General features: G+C 45.9%; 1 protein-coding gene across 3 annotated transcripts in view; it reads right to left on the reverse strand.

Moving 5' to 3' along the window:
• ACVRL1 (activin A receptor like type 1) overlaps positions 1-20,235 on the reverse strand; it is a 52,615-nt gene that overhangs the window by 18,624 nt on the left and 13,756 nt on the right. For 2 of the 3 annotated variants that reach the window (XM_077328608.1, XM_077328607.1), the window contains 8 exons: positions 17,906-17,971; positions 15,382-15,603; positions 14,734-14,835; positions 12,886-13,097; positions 11,729-11,828; positions 9,924-10,070; positions 7,348-7,623; positions 4,614-4,811 (listed from right to left, as the gene is read on the reverse strand). In XM_077328608.1, the coding sequence (XP_077184723.1) occupies positions 4,614-4,811; positions 7,348-7,623; positions 9,924-10,070; positions 11,729-11,828; positions 12,886-13,097; positions 14,734-14,835; positions 15,382-15,603; positions 17,906-17,966 (1,318 nt within the window). In that variant the 5' untranslated portion in view covers positions 17,967-17,971. The remainder of the gene's footprint in view (positions 1-4,613; positions 4,812-7,347; positions 7,624-9,923; positions 10,071-11,728; positions 11,829-12,885; positions 13,098-14,733; positions 14,836-15,381; positions 15,604-17,905; positions 17,972-20,235) is intronic. The other variant, XM_077328609.1, reaches the window with a different exon arrangement.

Raw genomic sequence — 20,235 nt, forward strand, 5'->3', positions numbered from 1 at the left:
AGAGAGCATTTCTGCTGCCCTTACCACTCTGCGCCACAAGAGGCTCTTACAGAAAACAGGACAGCTTGGCAATTTCAAAAAAGTCTTATCAATTTCAACATTGAGGTTTCCCCTTTGCCTGAATCTCTCATTTAACCATCTAACACTAAAGCACATGCACAAAGTCCATGAACATCTGGAGGACCCCTAGCCCCAGTCACAAGTGATGTTCTACCCTGATGTAGCAAAGTGCATTTTAAAAATTGTAGGCTTTTTATACACCAGAGGAAAAAGAATGGTTGTAGGGAGGGCACAAAATCTGAAGTGAAGATTAAAGGCTTATGGCTCTGAAAGTCTACAGTAAGATGTGCATGTGTAATGGGTCTAAGTAGCCTGCTTGTGCAATGACCTGGACTCCTTGTGCATCTGGCACCACCTAGTGGGCAAAACATCTGCTCACGCCAGAACTTCCAGCAGCTGGCTTTTTAATTAATCCATACTCACAAATGGGTCCCTGTCCTCACTCTTCAAGAATTTAACTTATTTGTAGCTGATAATATGCTTTTGAATGTTGATTGTCCCAGTAGTCAAAGCAGCACCAATTTATGCTTTGTTACTAACTAAATAAGAGGCATAATGCATTAGACATTTTGGAGGTCATTAATTCATAGTTTTGTCATCAGTCAGAAGTAACTTGCTGGCACTTAAAAATTCTCTCTCTCTCTCTCTCTCTCTCTCTCTCACACACACACACACACACACAATTAACAGCATTACAAAAAACACTCATAGGGCATTTCCAAGCAACAATACTCCTGCATATATTGTGTAGGGCAGGATGCTGGGAAGATACTGGGAGTAAAAAGAACAGTGGTGGCACAGAAGGAAACATTTAGGCATTTAAAGAGTTAATAGGTGCACAATTAAAGGCTATGAACTAAGAATGTAACAGGCTTGTTAATGGGCAGCATTTAATCTGAAGTGAAGATGGGATTAGTCTGGCTAATCTGAGCCTTTATGGGGGGTGGTTTGTCTGCTTTGAATTAATGAATGTTTTTTTTTTAAGTGTATGGTTTTAGGTGAGAGGGTCAAACAAAAAAGGTTAGGGGTCCTCCAACACCAAAAAAAGAAAAGAAAAAAAATCCTACCCATTGGGAAGATCCAAATGAAACATGGCAAGCATTGATGTGAATTGGGGACAGAGAAGGATCCTAAAAATTACAGAAGCCACATAGTGTAGTACTGGGATTAATTTCAGGATTCAAACACTAAACAGATCTTATATCTGCAACCCTGGTATCAGGCAGAGGTTTTATCGGGTAAAGAAGGAACTGCTGAATCAATATTAATCATCAGATCACTTGCTTTATATTCTAACAGCAAAGTCAGTATATCTTTGGATACTTAAATCTTGTAACTGGAGCGGTGAATAGGCAAGACAGATCATTCTACACACTTGAAAAGGGCCCCAGTTTTGCAGAAAAAAATGTGAAATAAAGCAAAAAATGTATACGCTGGGCACCTTAAAACAGTAGTCCTCAACCTTTCTATCACCAGGGACTGGTCAACACTTGACAATTTTACTGAGGCCCGGGGCATTAGTCTTTTGCCGAGGGACATCACTGCCACCTGAGCCCCTGCTCCACTTGCTTTCCCGCCAGCACCCCGACTTCCCGCTGCCTGATGGGGGGCACTGCCAGCAGCAGCTGTGCAGTGCCATGTTGAGGGGAGCCCCAGCCATGGCCACCACTGAGAGCACCAAAGGTGAGGTGGCGGCAGAGTGGCAGGGCAGCCCCAGAGGCAGCACCCGGGGAGGAGGACGAGGAGGAGCCGCGGCCTGGTACCGACTGATCCACAGACCGGTCCCGGTCCCTGGACCGGGGGTTGGGGACCACTGCCTTAAAACATCTGAAAAGGAGTGCCTCTAGCTTTAAGCAACAGATCCTCTCAATGGCTGTTGCTAGGCAACCACAGTATTCCAAGCTTCAGTTTCTGTGAGCAAAAAGTAAGGGGAGGGTGTAGGTTGCATCCAGTCCTAGGTTTGCCAGCTTTATAATGCCACCATGAATAGACTGCACAGGTCTCCCCTCACTGTCACATTGGAGATTCTGACTGGTGCAGCATGCCCAGCTCAGTTATTGCCTGCCTCTCCTGAGCAACCCCGGCCTTTCTTGGTCCTCTCCCATCAAATATTAACCTGCGGTGAGATCTGATGAGATCAGGTTAGCCTAGGCCAGGGGTAGTCAAACTGCGGCCGTCCAAATGTCCATTGACTACAATTCCCATGAATTCCCTCTTGGGAATTGTAGTTCATGGACATGTGGAGGGCCGCAGTTTGACTACCCCTGGCCTAGGCTATCCAAGTCAGGGTCATACTCCTCAGGATCACTTATTCTGCAGTAACCTGCAGCTCATCCTGCACCATGCCAGGTGGCCCACCCACCACCTTGCTTTCCCAGGGACCGCTGCATATTGTCTTTCTTGTCTCCTAAGCACATATTAAGAGCACAAGAAGAGGAAACGGAAGCAACGAGCACCCCGCTAAGGCCTCTGCACTTCTGTACAGAACGGAGCAGGATCGGCTTTGTGTGGCTGACAGTGTGTCGTCCCCCCCCCCCCTTGGCCGGAGGAGATGGGAAATTCCATGGATGTGGCCAGTTGCCAGATGGAGCTCCAATGCTGCTGGTTACCTAATCAGTGCTGAACAAACAAAGTGCTGATTGAGTCTAATGGCCCCTTTAATCAGCAAGCTGGGTGCTGACACCAGATTACAGTGTTTATAATTTACAGCTAATCACTCGCGTGGAAAAAGGGGGGGGGGAGAGAGAGAGAACCCCCCCCTCCAAAGTTGAGCAGCCAAAAACCCTTATAATAACTGGTGTGATTAGTGATTATTTCTGCAACGGAGATGGGCCAGGCCCCCAGTTTGGTCCCGGGCTCCAGCTGCTCTTGTAAATCCTCAACAGATGATTCACTTCACTGCCACATTTGCCGCTTCCCTTGAGAGAACCTGTGGCTGTCTATAGGGCTCACAGAAATCCTCCTGCTCCCAGACAAGAAGCTCGGAGCACAATCCAAAGTGTGGCTGCGCCCTTCCTAGTCCACGGAAGCCCACTGGATTAGAAGGATGTAACTGTGTTTAGGATTGTACAGCTAGACTCACAAAACCCCCAAGGGTATTTTTCTGTTTATCTGCTTCATTTATACCCCACCTTTCTCCCCAGCGAGGACTCAAAGGTGGCTTATGGAATTTCTTCCCTTTTGTCCTAGTGACAGCTCTCCGGCTGAGAGTGTGCCATTGGCTCAGGGTTGCCCAGCAGGCTTCCATAGCTGAGTGGGGATCAGTACTTGACTCTCCAAGATCCTATCCAGTGCTCCAACCCCAACACCATCCTGATCATGCTGGATCAGACGAATGGCCCACCCAAGCTAGCATCCTGTTTCTAGAGGCTGGTCACATGCCAAAGAAAAGCCTACAGGTGGGGTCTGCTGGTACCCTGTGCTGACTGTTCCCCAGCATCTGACAATCACTAGCTGATAGAACCTTCATACATTTGTCCAGGCTCATTTAAATCCCATCTAAACCTGTGGCCATCATCATGCACCCAGTGAAAAAATAAATACAGCCCCCTTGCCATAAGCTAGGTTTCAACACAAACCTGACACACTTTTAACCAATGGGCAAGAGGGACAGCTGTCCTGGGCCCCATGCTGGGGGTGTGACTGCCCAAGGCCCCAATCCCCACCCCCAAAAGGAGGAGGGCAGCTGGGTCGGCAGCTCTGGCTGCTCATGCCCGCCATACCTGAGTGGCAGCAGTGCTCCTGAACATCTTGCACTGTGCGAGGACCAACCCTTGCTTGGATCCCCGTGGTGATAGGGTGCTCAGGGAGTGGCAGTGATCATGGGGGTCCTCCTAGATTAAAAATTGCTAAGACCACCCTGGAGAAAGGTTTTCTCCTACAGCTACCTGGCACCAAACTGATGGTATGAATAGGGAATAAACAGTGGAAAATATCTGATAAAATAGCTATTGCATAGGACAGTGAGTGGAGCCTAACTATTCAGAGATGGGTATTGCTGAAGAAATGAAAATGGAAAGTCAATATTATTATATTTGGCCCCTGGGAGGTATGCCTCTCCTCTGCTAGGGCCAGGGTATTTTTGGTCCTGGCCCCTACCTGGTAGAATGAGCTCCCAAGAGAGCTGAGGGCCCCGACAGTTCCACAGGGCTTGAAAGATGGAGCTCTTCCGCCAGGCATTTGATTGAGGCCTGGCCAGGAAAATCGGGCCCTGTGTGCCAGACATCTGGGCAGGAGTACCACCCCCACTGGGGCGGTGGTGTGTGGTTGCTGTTGGGCATGAACAGTTGGGGGGGGGGTGGATATAGATTGGATTTTGCTACTAGTATTTGTATTTTATGTGGGTTTGTATTATTTTACTGTAAATCACCATGAGCCAGCAGGGTCCAAGAGTGGCAGTCAGTCAAAGCAAATAGAAACAAACAAACAAATAAATATGGAATTTATGATCTATGAATATTTGGATAGGCAGGCCATGCGAAGATTTATTTTGCAACCTAAATTACTGTTAAGTCAAAATATATTTTGTCATTTTTTGAGTTCACTTCCCTTACCGTTGACAACCGTTCTCCGGGCTATCTCCCAGAGGACCAAGCCGTACGCCCAGATGTCTGTCTGCTTGAAGGATTCAAAGCAATCCATACGGATCTGTTCATCTAGAACTTCAGGAGCCATGTATCTTTTGGTGCCCACCCGTGGATTGTTCCCAATGTCCAAGTAGTCATTGCTCTGGGAATGCATGACTGCCAGACCTGAAAGGGAAAAATGATGCCAATTTTTAGAAGAATCCTAAAAGTGACCATCACTTTCTGCAAATTCAGCATCCTGCCAAACCTTGTGTGATCCCAGGCAAAGTACTTAGTTTCTGTAGACCTTAATTTGTCTGTGATGTGGGGATGCAGAGGGTGTTTCAGTGCCGTGACCCCAGGCTGGGACCTGGTCACCCACCAGCTGTGGCAGCAGTGCCATCCCTCTGTAGCTGCCAAGAGTCAGCTGATTCTTAGGAGCTATTGAGGGAAGATAAGACCCCATTCACCATTAGGGTAGCTCAGTGGGGCCTCCTCATTCCCATTTTAAGTCCTTCTTGCCCCCCTATCCATGGCCAATCCCTCTGAATGTCTGTGGGCTATTAGTAACCCACCCCCGATATCTGGTTCCCCAGGGCAGCCATCAGAACATGGGGGTGGATGGGTGAAAAGACTTTCCATAGGACTTGCTCTATGTGGAGTTCCTCAGGACTAGTGTGTTGAGCAGGTCAGTTAACTACAGAAAGTAGAGAGAAGAAGGAGCTCCTTGAAATGCTGACTAGCACATTGTAGAACTAAGGGATCACAGGGTTCCTGGATCCCAGAGAGAGCCAAGAAGCCATCCTCAGCAGTCACTTGCCAAGTTGACAACCTGGGTGACACATTTAAGGTAACTCCTTCTGGCCACCAACAGGGCTCTTCTTATGGCACCCAGGTCCTTCTTGTGGCAAAGGGAAGTGAGCTGAGAGGACATGCTGGCTCTTGCTCCTCAGGTTGAAGGATGCAGTGTCAGGAGGGAGCTGGAGGCCAAGGGTGAATGAATCCCCCTCCCCTCTCAGTCTGCGGCAGGATATACAGCACACCCTACTGGCAAAGTGGTTTGATGCCCACACAGGGAAGCCTTCTGACTGAAGGCTGCAGAATTCAACACACTTTCAAGGGAACAAGCCGTGCTTACTTCTAAACCTACTTGGGCTCTAGCCAGAATTGCCAACTCCCTAAGCCTCCTTGGAGAGCCTGCTGCAGGCACAGAAACCATCTAGAACAGGGGTAGTCAACCTGTGGCCCTCCAGATGTTCATGGACTACAATTCCCATGAGCCCCTGCCAGCAAATGCTGGCAGGGGCTCATGGGAATTGTAATTCATGGACATCTGGAGGACCACAGGTTGACTACCCCTGATCTAGACCCCTGACTAGGAAGGATACTCTACTCTTGTACCATTAACCAAGGCACTGATTCCTCCCATTTAACTTGAATCTTCATGCTCACTCCCCAAGTCTCTGAAACACCAATGAGGGCAGCTCTCAATGGAAGTCATCCTCATTTGGAGGCTGCCTTGCTTAGCATCGCAACATTCCACCTGTGTAGTCCATAGGATGACACGATAAGGGTGGGAACAAGAGTGCCATGTTGCTTCTTGCGGCATTTTAAATTACTTCCAAATGGTGTGGGTGCCCTTTCGGTGGCCACAAGGTTAGCAACCCCCAAAGGTCAAAATAAGGGGAATGAATTTAAGCCTATGTAGGGTAAAACACAATTAAAAATTAAGTACTAGTGTTCATTAAAATTAAAAATACAAGGCTTATCGCATAGCCTCAATAGAATCAGTACATGCATGCATATCAATGTCTTCACTGACCAGGTGCATTTTGGTGTTACCATCTTTATCAAGGGTCAGGCATGAAATAAAAACAGCAAACATAAAATACTTGATGGAAGTTGAAAGTGCTTACCTTGACCAGGGCCTTTTGCAACATTAGAGCTCTGAATGAGTTTTATCTGGCCTGACTAAGGCTCATAGGAATTGTAGTCCATGGACATCTGGAGGGCCACAGTTTGACTACCCCTGCTCTAGAGCAGTGTTCCCCCACCCCCGGTCTGGGGACTGGTACCAGTCCGTGGACCAGTTGGTACCGGGCCACGGCACCTCCTCATCATCCCCAGCTGCTGCCGAGGGGGCTGCCCTGCCATTTTGCCGCCGGCTCACCTTTGGTGCTCTCCAGTGGGTGCCATGGCTGGGGCTCCCCATTGGTGTGGTACTGCGCAGCTGCTGCTGGCAGCGCCCCCCAGCGGGAAGTGGGAAGTCAGGGGTGCCAGCAGGAAAGCAAGTGGAGCAGGGGCTCAGGTGGCGGCAGCGACGTCCCTTGGCAAAAGACTCCCTCCCCCCCCCCCCGGGCCTCAGTAAAATTGTCAAGCATTTACCGGTCCCCAGTGATAAAAAGGTTGGGGACCACTGCTCTAGATTATATAATATCATTTTATGGATAGGAACTAACTCTGTATATAACAATCTTTGTTATTCTTGTATTTTATGTATTGATAAAGGAGGCATTGGTAGGCATGTATGCACTGATTCTATTGAGGCTATGTGATAAGCCTTGGGGTTTTAATTTTAATAAACATTAGTACGTAATTTTAAAATTGTGTTCTACCCTACATAGGCTTAAATTCATCCCCCTTATTTTGACCTTTTGGGGTTCTTTACTGCTTTGGTCAGGCTATTTTCTATGGGCTTGGTCAGCAACCCAAGTCCACTCACCCAGATCAGCAATGCAACACTGTCTATTTTTCTTGACCAGGATGTTCCTGCTCTTCAGGTCCCGGTGGGCGATGGCTGGCTTGCCCTGTGTGCCGAAGATCTCCACGTGCAGATGGACAAGCCCACAGATGATGGAGGAGGCCAAGCGCAGGCAGGTCCCCACATCCAGTGTCGTGCACTGCAGGTAGTCGTAGAGGGAGCCATGCTCGTGGTAATGGGTGATCAGCCACAGCTGTGTGCTCGAGTTCCTTGAAGTCATGTCGGAGGCAATGAACCCTATGGGGAACCCAGGAGGGCAGAGCTCATCAACGGACAATGCACAGGGGTATCATTTTGGAGACGTATGCCGAAAAATTACAGAAATGCCTCTGCCCAAAATAACATTGCACTCCCCTGCCACCATTTTTCTTTGATAGAAAGACTTGGACCAGGAGTTCATCCAGACCAATACTGGGAGTCCTGATTGGAAACGGCTTTGCAGGGTCTCACACCCAGCCCTTAACACCTGACATATGCCGATACCATGCTAGAACCATTCCCCAGTATAGATCCTTTCCCTTTCAAATTATTATTAAAAGAAGGCAAGGAAGATCTGCTGGGGAAGGCTCAACATGGCTCTCTATTGGGCCTTCCAGACCTTTTACTAACTTAAAAGCTATCACTCATCTTCCCTCCCTCCAACCCACCACCATAGAAACCTTGAAAGCTTCTCTCCCCGCACTCAGCACCATAGAAAATGTGAAAGGTCCTGAGGCTGATGGTCCTTTTCTATCCTTCCTTTTCTCATTCTGTAGCTTCCTTCATCACTTTCTTCATGTTTATGCCAGGATTGCAACAACTAGTCACTTAGAACAAGATAGTTTAAAAATCCCTTTGATTGACCCTGATTAGGATAATCGAGAGTCAAAGAATCATAGAGTTGGAACGGACTGCCAGGGTCATCTAATCTAACCCTCTGCACAATGTAGGAACTCACAACTACCTACCCATCCATGGTGACCCCAATTTCATGCCCAAGTGATCCCTCCACCAAAAATCTCTTGAATCCAGCCTGGCCTGGAGGAAATTCATCTACCATCCCACAACAGTAATTAGCAATTCCCTGGGTATGCAAGGAAGGGCCACAAGAGACAGACACTGGCACATCCCTTCCTGCCCACCCACTCACAATCTGCCTCAGTTAATAAATTCAGCATTTCTATCAGATGACTATCCAGCCTCTGCTTAAAAACTTCCAAAGTAGGAGAATCCACCACCTTCTGTCCCACTGAGGAACTACTCTAGTTGTCAGAAACTTCTTCCGGATGTTTAGCCGAAAATTCTTTTGAATTAGTTTCTTTTGAATTTATTTCAACCCACTGATTCTAGTCCAACCCCTCTGGGGCAACAGAAAACAACTCAGCATCATCTTCTCTATGACAGCCCCTCAAGTATTTGAAGATGGTTATTATATCACCTTTTAGCTGCCTTCTCTCCAAGCTAAACAGACCAAGATCCCTCAACCTGTCTTCATATGACTTGGTCTCCAAACCCCACACCATCTTTGTAGCCCTCCTCTGGACATGCTCCAGTTTCAGTACGTCTTTCTTCAGTTGTGGTGCCTAAAACTGAACCAAGACCTCCAAGTGATCAATTTCACAGCAGATAACAAAACAAACCACAATGAACACACAGACTCATCCAAAAGTACTTACAAAAACTGGCAGTTGGCAGGCAGTATCCTCTGTCATAAAGCAAGGAATTTCTTTTCTAAAATGGTCCCTGCTGCAACTCATAGAGCAGTATTAAATCAACTGCTCTGGGTACCAATTTGTTTCTGTATTCAGTATTTAAAGCTTGGGGCCCTACAAAGGTTTTCCTGTCTCCATATGAGCTCTGAAAGACTATGCGACCTCCCCTTCAAAGCCTGCTTCCTGTTCCCTCCCTAAGAATGGGGAGGTCACTGACTATCTGGGCCAGAATGCTCTTTGTGGCTGCTGCCTCCTAGTAGAATGAGTTGCCAAGTGATGTGACGGCTCCCTCCTCTCTTGTAGTTCTGAAGACAGCGTGAGGCAGTGCTGTTTAGAAGCCGGTTGGGTTTCATTTGGGTTTCATTGAGATAGGATGGTTTTAATTCCATCGATAGTGTATTAACTGAACTTTATCTGTCAGATGAGAGCCATGTGTCATCAGCACTGGAACTGCTCCTAGTAACAGAGACTGCTGCTTGAAGTGGAAAAGACATGTGGCAGGCCCCTCCCCCAACTACTCTAGGGTTAGTGGGAGATATAGGATGACTGAAGAAGAAAGGGGAGGAAAGCAAGACTGGGTGAAACTAGAACAGGCATAATTCAGCTAGGATCGATGCACCAAAAACAAGTGTAATCTTTCATGCCATAATCTTTCATGATGACGTCCTCTTCTTGTTGCCATTTCTGACTGATGCTATCCTCTGGTGTCTAGTTGTGAATATTAAGACAGGTGTGAAGGATACGGATGCATGTGTGGTATGTCTATGTGAGAAACAGTGGCCCACAGTTAGGGCGGTGATACCAAAGTGTCAATGCGGCTGGTGGGAGAGTGTCATTTCTGCTCACCGAGTATGTTGTCATGCCTCAGGAGCACTGTATTGTAGATCTCCGTCTCACGGAACCAGGACTGTTCATCCCGTGAAGAGAAGATCTTGACCGCCACATTCTCTCCATGCCAAGCACCACGCCACACCTCCCCATAGCGTCCTTTGCCTGTTGGGGAACAGTGGACATACTACAATTTACTAACTTGCACAATATTTATTTGCAAAATATATTTAAACCTTCTCTTTCCACTAAAAAGCCATTCTCCTCCTGGAATCTGTGTGTGGTATGCAGTTGCACACTTAAAGCAATGTCTGCTCCAGTGATACCACAGGCATGGGCTGTGGCATAATGGATGAATGAGAGGCCAATATGGATTTTCCCTCTGTTGTCCAACTGTCAAAAGTGGCAGACAGCAAGGAATCTTTGCTCCCCAGCAAGGAGTGCGAGGTAATAGAAGTTTGTGAAGGCCTTCCAACCTGACCTGTGCAGATATGAAAACATGGCAGCCATCGCTTGTGACAAACAATTTGGTTGCTGCCCTTGCCATCATAGGAATCATGCATGCGATGAAGAAAAGGCTACCAAAAGTTTCAGTCATATTAACTTCCCTTATCTGGCTCCAGATTGGAAGCAAGAGATATTGTGAACTGACTTGAAATTAGGGGAGGAGAAGTCATTGCTGCAGAATTATGGAGATTAAAACTGACCCCTCCTCCATCTGTCCATATAGGCATATTACTTTTATCTGTCAAAAAAACACACACACACAACCTTAAGATTTTAAAAGTAGCTCAGGAAAGGAAGAGAAGTTCTGATCAGGGGAATGGCATGTGGGATTCAGCATACTTCTCCAGCACCACAGCTACTTTTTGAGGCAAAATCACATAACAGGAGATCCAGTTGCACATCACCAGTGTTACGGGTATTTTGGCCATCATGCAACTAATACTCTTCAGTAATATTTCTACTTAATTCTTGGAGACCTGGGAGATGATTCTACAGTTTAGATTTCAGCAGAACTATCCTAAACAGAGATATGATCTCCTCATTCCATGAATGATCTTAGAAAGGCATTGTTCATAATAACAAAATAAGTGGATCACAGAAGATCCTTGAGGATCTTCTTAACCCTCATGCTCTTTCTCTTAAAATCTCTAGGTAAGAACTCTCTCCTGAATGGACAGGGATGGAAGCCTCTTGTATCAAGACCAAGCCAGATCAGTCAAGGTACAGATGTCACCTCTGTCCCTCGTGATGGCTTTAGATGGCTCAGACTGAGCCACATGATTAACTGGCTTGTGAAATAATATTTAGCTGGACTGCGCCACTTCAGACTGCAACTGGGAATCAAATAGTTGGATTCTCCCCATATGCAAACAATATCTGCACATGTGCAGCAAGAGTAGTATTCAAGGAACAGATATATGTCATGAGTCTGCTCAGCATTCTGATAGGTGATGCAGAAGAAAAGGTTTCAGAATCTGAAGTTTGTCAGGGAGCTAAGAAGAACATAAAAAGAGTCCTGCTGGTTCAGGCTAGTGGTTCATCTAATCCAGAATCCTATCTTACACAGCACCCAACCAGTTGCCCGGGAAGGCTAAGTAAAGAGAGTATACAGGCCAAGTTGTTCTCCCGATGCTGTCTCCTAGAACTCAGATGGAGAAATTTGCTGCCTCTTTCTGTGGAGGTTCCCTTTAGTCGCCATGGCAAGTCACTGATAGACCTGTTCTCTATGAATCTATCTAACCCCGTCTTACATTCTCATTCGGCAGATATTAGGCAAATCTGGCCTGCTTCAAGATACGCAATGGATTTTGCCTTACCTACACACTCAACCAAGGTAATCTGCCGAGCAACAGTTCTTTGCACAAGGAAGGGGAGTCCAGAACCACTACCAGTGGTGCAGTCATCATTCATCCAGCCCTGGAGACAATATCAAATAAATGGTAAAAATATGGAGAATGGAAAATGAGGCAGACATGGGAGCATAACCACATCCAGAAGTAACCTGCTAGGACTGCAATCCTATCCTAGTTGGATGAGGGTAGAAAAGGTGCTGAATCCATGACACTAGCAAACTACAAATTAAGATGGAGGAACGTTAAGCCAATGTAATTTATTTGCCGTTGTACATATTTTGGTGTAAGGGAGAAGAACGTGAGAGAGATTAGGTCATGGTGGGGTAGAAGCTGAGGAGCTTCAGGCTTAGTCCTGATCCTACATTTTCTAGTCTCAAACGTCTGGTCTATGCCAGCATAACATCACAGTAGCAAAGTCAACGGAGTGACAAACATAACTATTTCCACTCTTCAATCACAGGGCTTCCACTAAGCATAGGATACGGATTTGGGTCCAGCCAACGAGACTACAAAGGTCTCATTAACGTTTCCTTATGTGGGGGCTTGTACAGCTAGAGTATTGCCTTGTGGAACTGGAAACATAGGTTCTATTCCCATCGTCTTCCGCTTTTCTGTCTGAAAATCATGTTGCCAGCCAGAACCAAAAAGGTACTTCCAATCTTGTGGAGGTTGCATTTCCATTTCTCTGCGGCAAGACTCAACTCTTCCACCCTTTATTCCACCTTGCAATGGTCCTCCTTACTGCGCTACCTCCCTATTGAAGCTCACAATTTTTCTTCCAGTTTGCTGTAACATCCATTCTGCTTATCCAGTTAGCTCCCTTCGTCTTCCCTTTGCATAAGGATTGCTCCCAAGTGGCAGCAGCAAGAAGAACTACACGGAATATCGCCACTATGTGGAAATATCACCCCCTAATATGGAGTTGTTGACGAGCCTGCTAGCAGACTCTTCTTACTTCCCTTTATAAGGATTGCTAGGACTTCCCTCCCTCCCAAACAATCAATCAATCAATCAATCAGTCAAACAAACAAACAGTCAAACAAACAAACATAGCAGAGCTCTAGTGGCCTCAGGTAAACTTCCCTTCCAAGGAAGAAAAGGTATTCTTGATCCCTGCTTACTTCCAAGGTACTGTCACCAGTCACAGATGCCTTTAATATGGAGTCCTCCATGTCCCTCCATTCATCTGACTTTAGTAGCATTTGTCTCCGGCGAGACTGGACCACTTTCCATACGAAGAGCCCAACCAATAAAGCAAGGATCAAAATGCCAAATAATGGAACCAGGATCAGCAGGAGAAGTTTCTGATGGGATGGGTCCACTTTCAGTTGTCCTTTAGAGGAAAACAAAATTGAGTCATTTGGTTAGTGCTGTTTTCTGAGGGACAATGTATTCCCATAGGCACTGTGCTGTATCCCCTGCCTGTGTTAGTTTATATGGGTACTTTCATCTATAAGTTCAAGATGGCTTAGGGTTGCCAGACCCTTCCTGGTGGAGGAAGAAGCCCCCTGCTGATAGGCCCTACTTCCCTGCTGCTGATCAGCTGGTTGGGGGGGGGGGAAACTCACCCCCCCAAAAGAGGGAGATCCATCCAATGTACAGCAAGATGCCTATGTCACTGCCCATGTTATCCAGAAGTAACACCATCACATCTGGAACACTGGGGGAATACTTCAGTAATTGGGCAAAAACTCTATGGTAGGAGCCAAATTTATCACAGAGTTTTAGCCCAAATATTAGAGAATCCCCCCAATGACCCAGGTGAGAAGACACGATTTCTAGGTCATGTGGGCATTGATGTAGACACATTGCTGCTCCTGGTATATCCTCTCCCCCCCCTACCAATTACCAGGAAGGACCTGGCAACCCTAAGATGGCTGATAAATGACATGCAGGATTTTTGTCCTTATGCGCTTCCCAGTAGTCCTTCATCAGCACTGTGAGCTCAGTGTTTAAAGAGATCTCTGACAGCCAATTTATACTTCCTGGTTGAAGGTAACTTGCATCTGTGCTGGGACAGGCCTTTCTTTTTCTCCTGAGATGGAGCTGGAGGGGAGGGCAGGTGGAGGAGATGTTGCCCTGCCTCCCCGCCCCATCCAGCTGTGTTATGGGCACTTCAGCTGAGCAACACCTATTAATGATTTTGTTCCCAGCCTTTTGTACTATCACTGGGGATAAAAATGTAAATGAAGTGGGTGAGGCCACAATCCACAAATCAAAACCGACACTGTGTTACTGGAAATATTTTTAGTGTCTTATGTCCATCCTGCCAGTAGTTTGGGTAAGAAAGAATAGGTACACAGTTTTCACGGGTGGTAAATAGGCTTGTATAGTTCCCCCGCTGCTGGGGCAGCTGCTGATATACTGCAGGGGGAAGAGGGCTCCCGACAATGGCAAGTTTCAGTATCCCAGCTCCAGTTTCTTAGCAACAGCAATACCCCGCTACTGGGCTACTGGCCCTTTTAAGTTGTTTAAAACATTAGCACTTGCATATACCAGTATATCATTATAACAATCATCATCATCATGTGATACTTATTAATACAGTCAGCAACCAGCAGAAAATATACATCCTTATCTATTGTTCCTCTATATATTTGTGAAACAGTCTGGGGGGTGGAACGTGTGCAGCTGTCCAAGTTGGAATAGGGCCAATAGGGGCATTGGTCCTGCCCCTACAGCTCCCGCCCTCCCTCCCTGGCCACTAGCCACGTTCCTCTCAGATGCGCTAGAGACTGAGAGAAACACACAGAGCCCTGCCAGCCCTAACATGAGCCCTTATTCCCTCCTATTGCTCCTGCTGCGAGGAAGGCAGAGAGAGACACAGAGAGAATTGCCCCAAGCTGCTGCTGACAGAGACACAGAGAGAGCCATCCCTGCTGTGAGGGAGGGAGGGAGAGAGAGACAGAGAGAGCTGCCCCAAGCTGCTGACAAGCCCTGCTTCTCTCCTAAGAATGAGCCCTAATTACCTGCTATGGCTCCTGCTGACCCATTATGCATGGGGGTTTTAGCGTGCATTCGGGGTGACAATCTGTTCAGCACCTTGAGACTGCTTGTCTTTGCAATATTGACTACAAAACAATGTAAGAACTTGTGAAAAACTAATGCTGACCATGGTGTAAATGCTACATTTCAGAGTACCACTGTCTATGATACTTGGACCCTACAACATTATAACTGACCATTTCAATGTATAATGTTTCTATAAACAACTGCATCTAATTCTATTCAGCGAGTTTCCAAATGGCTGGTTGCTCATATATTGAGCTTAACAACTCAGTTAACCTCCCAAACAGGGTATGGATCTGTGCAGCAAGAGACTTTAGGGTGGTGGCATACTTGATTGTTCATAAAAGTGCCAAACTTAAGGTAGTCCCATCTATCTATAGGTTAATAAAAGACTGGGAGTTCCCAAACAATCACAGTTCACCATTAACACATTTTTCAAAAACTGCTGTGAGCTCCAGGTTGCCTAATAGCCAGTGAGAAAGAGTTAAGCACACTGCAATGCCTAATTTTTGTTTAGGGGTCTTTCATGTGCAAGAAACCATAGGAAACATCAGGTCCCTTCTCCCCACTTGGCATGAACCTTACAACATCAAAAGGTGCAACTGTACCTTCCAGCTCAATACTGAGATTCTTATTACACAGCTCAGATTTGCAGCATACTGTGCCAAAGTTCTCTGTGATGTCGCCTCTACAACTCAGGGAATCGGGGTGCATACATCCCTTCCTGATGATGGTGGTCCCTTGCTCCAGATGTCTGCTTGTAAAACACCCCTCTCCTGAGCAAGTTTTGTTAACACATTCATGCTTCTCACAGATGCAGGATAGCAGACCTGCAGAGGATAGAAAGAAGAAGAGGCTGTTTCACAGATGTTTCACCCTCTATTCCCCAATTGCCCATCAAATCCAAATAACTATGCCATGGTCAAGATATTCCCCAGTGTTTGGGCTTTAAAATGTGCAGGAAGGCAGCCTCTGCTCTTCCACAGCAAGAAGAGGCTAACCAGGAAGGTAACCATATCGAGTGGGCCCCCAAACACTTGATACATGACTGTTGATGAAGCCGGCTTCTTGTCAGTGGGAGACCATCTGAGAACCCAGTGTACTCCCTTTTGCTCTCTAGGGAAGGCAAGATATAAATGTAATTCAGACATATAGTTGAAAGGCAATTTGGCACATTTTCTTGACTATGCCGTGCTTCTTATGCACATCCCAGGACATCTAGCCTGGCGCTAGCTAGGTGATGGGGATGCCACATACATTTCATAATAAGTTGAGGCCATTGCAGTGAGCGATTCCCTTCTGTTGAGTTGATCAGGGCTTTGGTACTCCCTTCCCAGGCAAACACAAACACTGCAATCCTAAAGACAGATTTAGGTGGGTAGCTGTGTTAGTCTGAAGAAGCAGTACAAAATTTGAGTCCAATGGCACCTTTAAGACCAACAAAGATTTATTCAAGAAGAAGAAGAAGAGTTGGTTCTTATATACCACTTTTCTCTACCCGAAGGGGTCTCAAAGTGGCTTACAATCCCCTTCCCTTCCCTCTCCCCACAACAGACACCCTGTGAGGTGGGTGAGGCTGATAGAGCCCTGATATTACTGCTTGGTCAGAACAGCTTTATCAGTGCTGTGGCGAGCCCAAGGTCACCCAGCTGGCTGCATGGGGAGGAGGAGTGGGGAATCAAATCTGGCTCGCCAGATTAGAAATCAGCACTCCTAATCACTACACCAAGATGGCTCTCAGCCACACTCCTAACCACTATACCAAGGTGTGAGCTTTGAGGCGTGCACACACAAAAACCTGGTCTTCAAGGTGCCTTTAGACTCAAACTTTGTACTGTAATCCTAAGGACACTTTCCTGCAAGTAAATCCTTCTGGGTAGTCCTGGGCTGGATTCTGCTGTGATACTCTGATAAATAAGTCTCACAGACCCCAGTGGGGCTTCCTTCCTAGTGAGGACACTTAGGATTGATGCCTGCTTGCACCTGGGTCTTCATCCTCTCCTCATTTCCTGCCATGAGTAATGCACATAGTGCTTAAAGGGGTTTAAAGGAGAAAAGTGGGATATAATTTCAAAGAATTGAATAATTGAGACTATAAGAGGCCTTATCACAGTTTCCCATGGGGGCATCAGCAAATCTCTTTGGCTCTGCCAACCAATATGGTAGGATTTTATATAATCTAATAGAACCTGGTCCTCAAAATGTCATTAATGTGTTTAGTAGGACCTGGGTAAAATGAGAATTGATTCCTTTCTTCTTCTTTCATGGTGTTGACCTATCCATCCATTCTAGTATTTATCTTGCCAAAATGCAATGTGAACCCCCTTCCACATTGATGTACCTTACTAAATGACACCGTTCCTCCTTTTTACAGTATGGAGAAAGGAGTACAGAAAACAATGTTCAAGTTTTATGTAAGGCCACAGTGTATTATGTAAGGGCCCCTCTAAGGCACCATGTACACAAATGACAAAACATTAATTACAACAAAGATAATATAACAATCCATTGTATCCATGGATTAGTAAATACATTTCAGATCAAAGACATTGTAGGCAGATACATGGGTGCAAGATGCTGACAAGAAAAGGTCTTATTATGACCTGAGAAAACTGTCTCCTCCCACCATTTAAATTGTTGTATCATTTAGCCTGCTGAAGAGTTCTAAAGTATTCAAACGCTTGCACACTGTTTTGTGTCATTTTAGTTGAGCCTGCTTTTGGACCATTCAGATTAGAATGTCAGATCAGAATGTCAGTTTTTCCTTGGTGGTCATGCCTCTTCGTTTCCGCCTTGCTAGAAGTTCCCTATGCATCTGCCATGCAAGCCAAGTTATTATCTACCATTTTGTTGTGTTCTCCTGCTTACTGTTTCTTGTTGCCTGTGTACTTTTTAATTTGTGATGACTGGAACTGCCTGTCTGCCCTTCCTTGACAGAACTCAGCACAACATACATAATTCTCCCCATCCCATGGAACTGGCCCCCACTACAGCTGCAAATTGACTAGTGCTCTGTAATGCAAGTGTGCTATTTATATTCTTTTATCTCACACATAGTGTTTTGTCATTGCAGCCCCAATGGCCATATTCCTGTAACGCCCCTGCGCTCAGTCTGCTCCAATGGTTTCTTACCAGTGCCTCTTGGGAGATTCGGGATAGCCAAGAAAAGACCCAAGATAGCTCCTGGCAACATTTTCTCTGCAGAAACAAAACAATGAGTTAGTAATAAAGATCCTAACACTCCCTTTTCAAAGTCACATTACAACAGTATTTATCTTGCCAAAATGCAATGTGCACACGGTGTTTGTTAAACACATGGAGAAATGAAAATATGCACAACAGGGACACAGTGGTAACCCAATAGGGAAGTGAGACGGAGCTGTTAGGACCATCTAATGGCAACGATCTGTGAAAGATCACGGAGTTTGGACTAGCTGCTTCTTGACTTTCCTTGTAATGTGCTCTTTCCCCCACCCCGCACGTTGCTATCTTTTCTGATTTAAAATATAGAATATTATATGAGAACAAGAGAGGCCTTCTCCTGCATTCTTGAGTTACTCCTGGTCAATCCACAAGAACTGAAATCGATTGGGGCAAGGTTCTTCTGCATGTCAGCCCTCCTGTGCATTTTTGCAATTGTGGAATCAGTATTTCCTTCTTCACTTGGGTTAAATAATGAGGATTTTCAAGTGAAGGGGTTGTCATTATCGGTCATCCCTGTATAAATGGCCCTAAAATATCGATATAAAGCTTTACTTTTGTAATGATAGTCTAAGCAGGTTCTCTAATTCTCAGGGCCATTTCGCACGGCTTCAAAATAGCACAATGGTTGCTAATTGGAAACGCTACTAATTTGCCATAACCCACGACGTCGTAGACAATCTGCAACAATCCTGAAACCGACCCGCAAAAAGCGCTTCGTTGTGGCGCTTTCAGGGGAATCCAGAAAAGTGGATTCACCCTCCGGATAGCGATACACTCCTGCAACCAATCTGCAACAGTAGTGCTAAAGACCTGTGCGTTACCATTGTTGCTGGTTCTTCAAAGTCCCTCCCCCTGGCTCTCTCCTCCAAACTTCCGGCGAAGCGATCGCCATTTTTTTTTCTCCGAGCGAGCGGGGATAAACGCACCGGCGAGCCTCTTTCTGTTTAGAGGCTTCCCTGGCTTCAGTCCTTCACCTTTAGTCACTAAGCACAAACCACTTAAAAGCCCGTTTGCTGAAATAAAGTCCCTTTATTTTTTACACATAAATTCAGCCGAAAATCGGGCCCGTGAGAAGGGGGGGGGGAATTTTTTTTTATCACTCGAGGCAGCGTGCCAACGATCATACAATCAAACGACAGCTCACATTAGGCAGCTGGATGGGTCTCTCCGTAGCAACGAATCTACATAGATTCGTTGCTATGGGTCTGTTTTTTTTTTTAAAAACCTTTCTTAAAGGGAAAGGGGCTGTTTGGGAGCATGCTAACGGCTGCCCATTGGCTGCTTGACGGCCAGGGGCGGGACGAGCTTGGCAATAGCGCTTCCTTTCTAGCGATTTCTGCCGAGACCGGAAGCCTGTGGGAAACGCTAAAAAACGCAACTGATTCCACTACAAAGGCAGGTATGCATAACGACGAATTCCACTATTTTAAATGGCGATTTTTCATTCCGCAAACAATTTGCAACAAAGATCCCCGTGCGAAAAGGCCCTCAGTTTTCATTTTTTTAAAAGGTAAGTTTTCTGTCTTTGTGAATTTATGCTTTTTTATATCTCCCTGAGGGAAGGGAATACCTACCCCTTTTTTAATTGGGTGAAGACAGCGGTTTAATGATGAAAAGTGAGCCACTGAAAAGTGGGCTGGAGGTGGGTGGGAAAAAGAAACAGCCCAATCAAAATTGGCTTACAGAAAAACATTGGGGTAAAATTGGTCTTAAAAGGGGGGGGGGGAATGGAGTGAACAATAAAGGCACAAAAAGCATGCCGAAATCATGGGATAAAATAAACCAAAATAGTATAGAACCAGAACTGATGAAGAAAACCATGCAGAAAAACCCACGGAAGAAAAGAGTTTTGACTTGCTTTCACGCATGGTGTATTCATACATGATTTGGTGGTGTCTCCAGCTTTTTGACTTGGCTAGCTTATGAAAGCAGAGGAAGTGTTGGCTTATTTTAAACAGATAACATCCATAAGTCTAAATAAACAAAAGTGGTATGAGGGGGTGCACCCATGGCAGAATTCTCATGAAACTTCTGCAGAGCACAGGCACTGTGCTCTTGGTCTCATTGATTGTTCGCATCACAGTAGCCATGGGACTCACAGGGCCAGGCACCCTGGAGGATAAGAGTTATTGGCACTTTCACACACGCTAAATAAGACAGCTTCAACCCATGTTTACAAGTAAGCCAAATGGAGTTGCAAAGTACACTCAAAGCAGAGTGAAAGCATGTTATTTAGCGTCCATTGTCTATAACAGAAA

This window comes from Paroedura picta, chromosome 3, assembly GCF_049243985.1.
Source record: "Paroedura picta isolate Pp20150507F chromosome 3, Ppicta_v3.0, whole genome shotgun sequence".
Lineage (NCBI taxonomy): Eukaryota > Metazoa > Chordata > Lepidosauria > Squamata > Gekkonidae > Paroedura > Paroedura picta.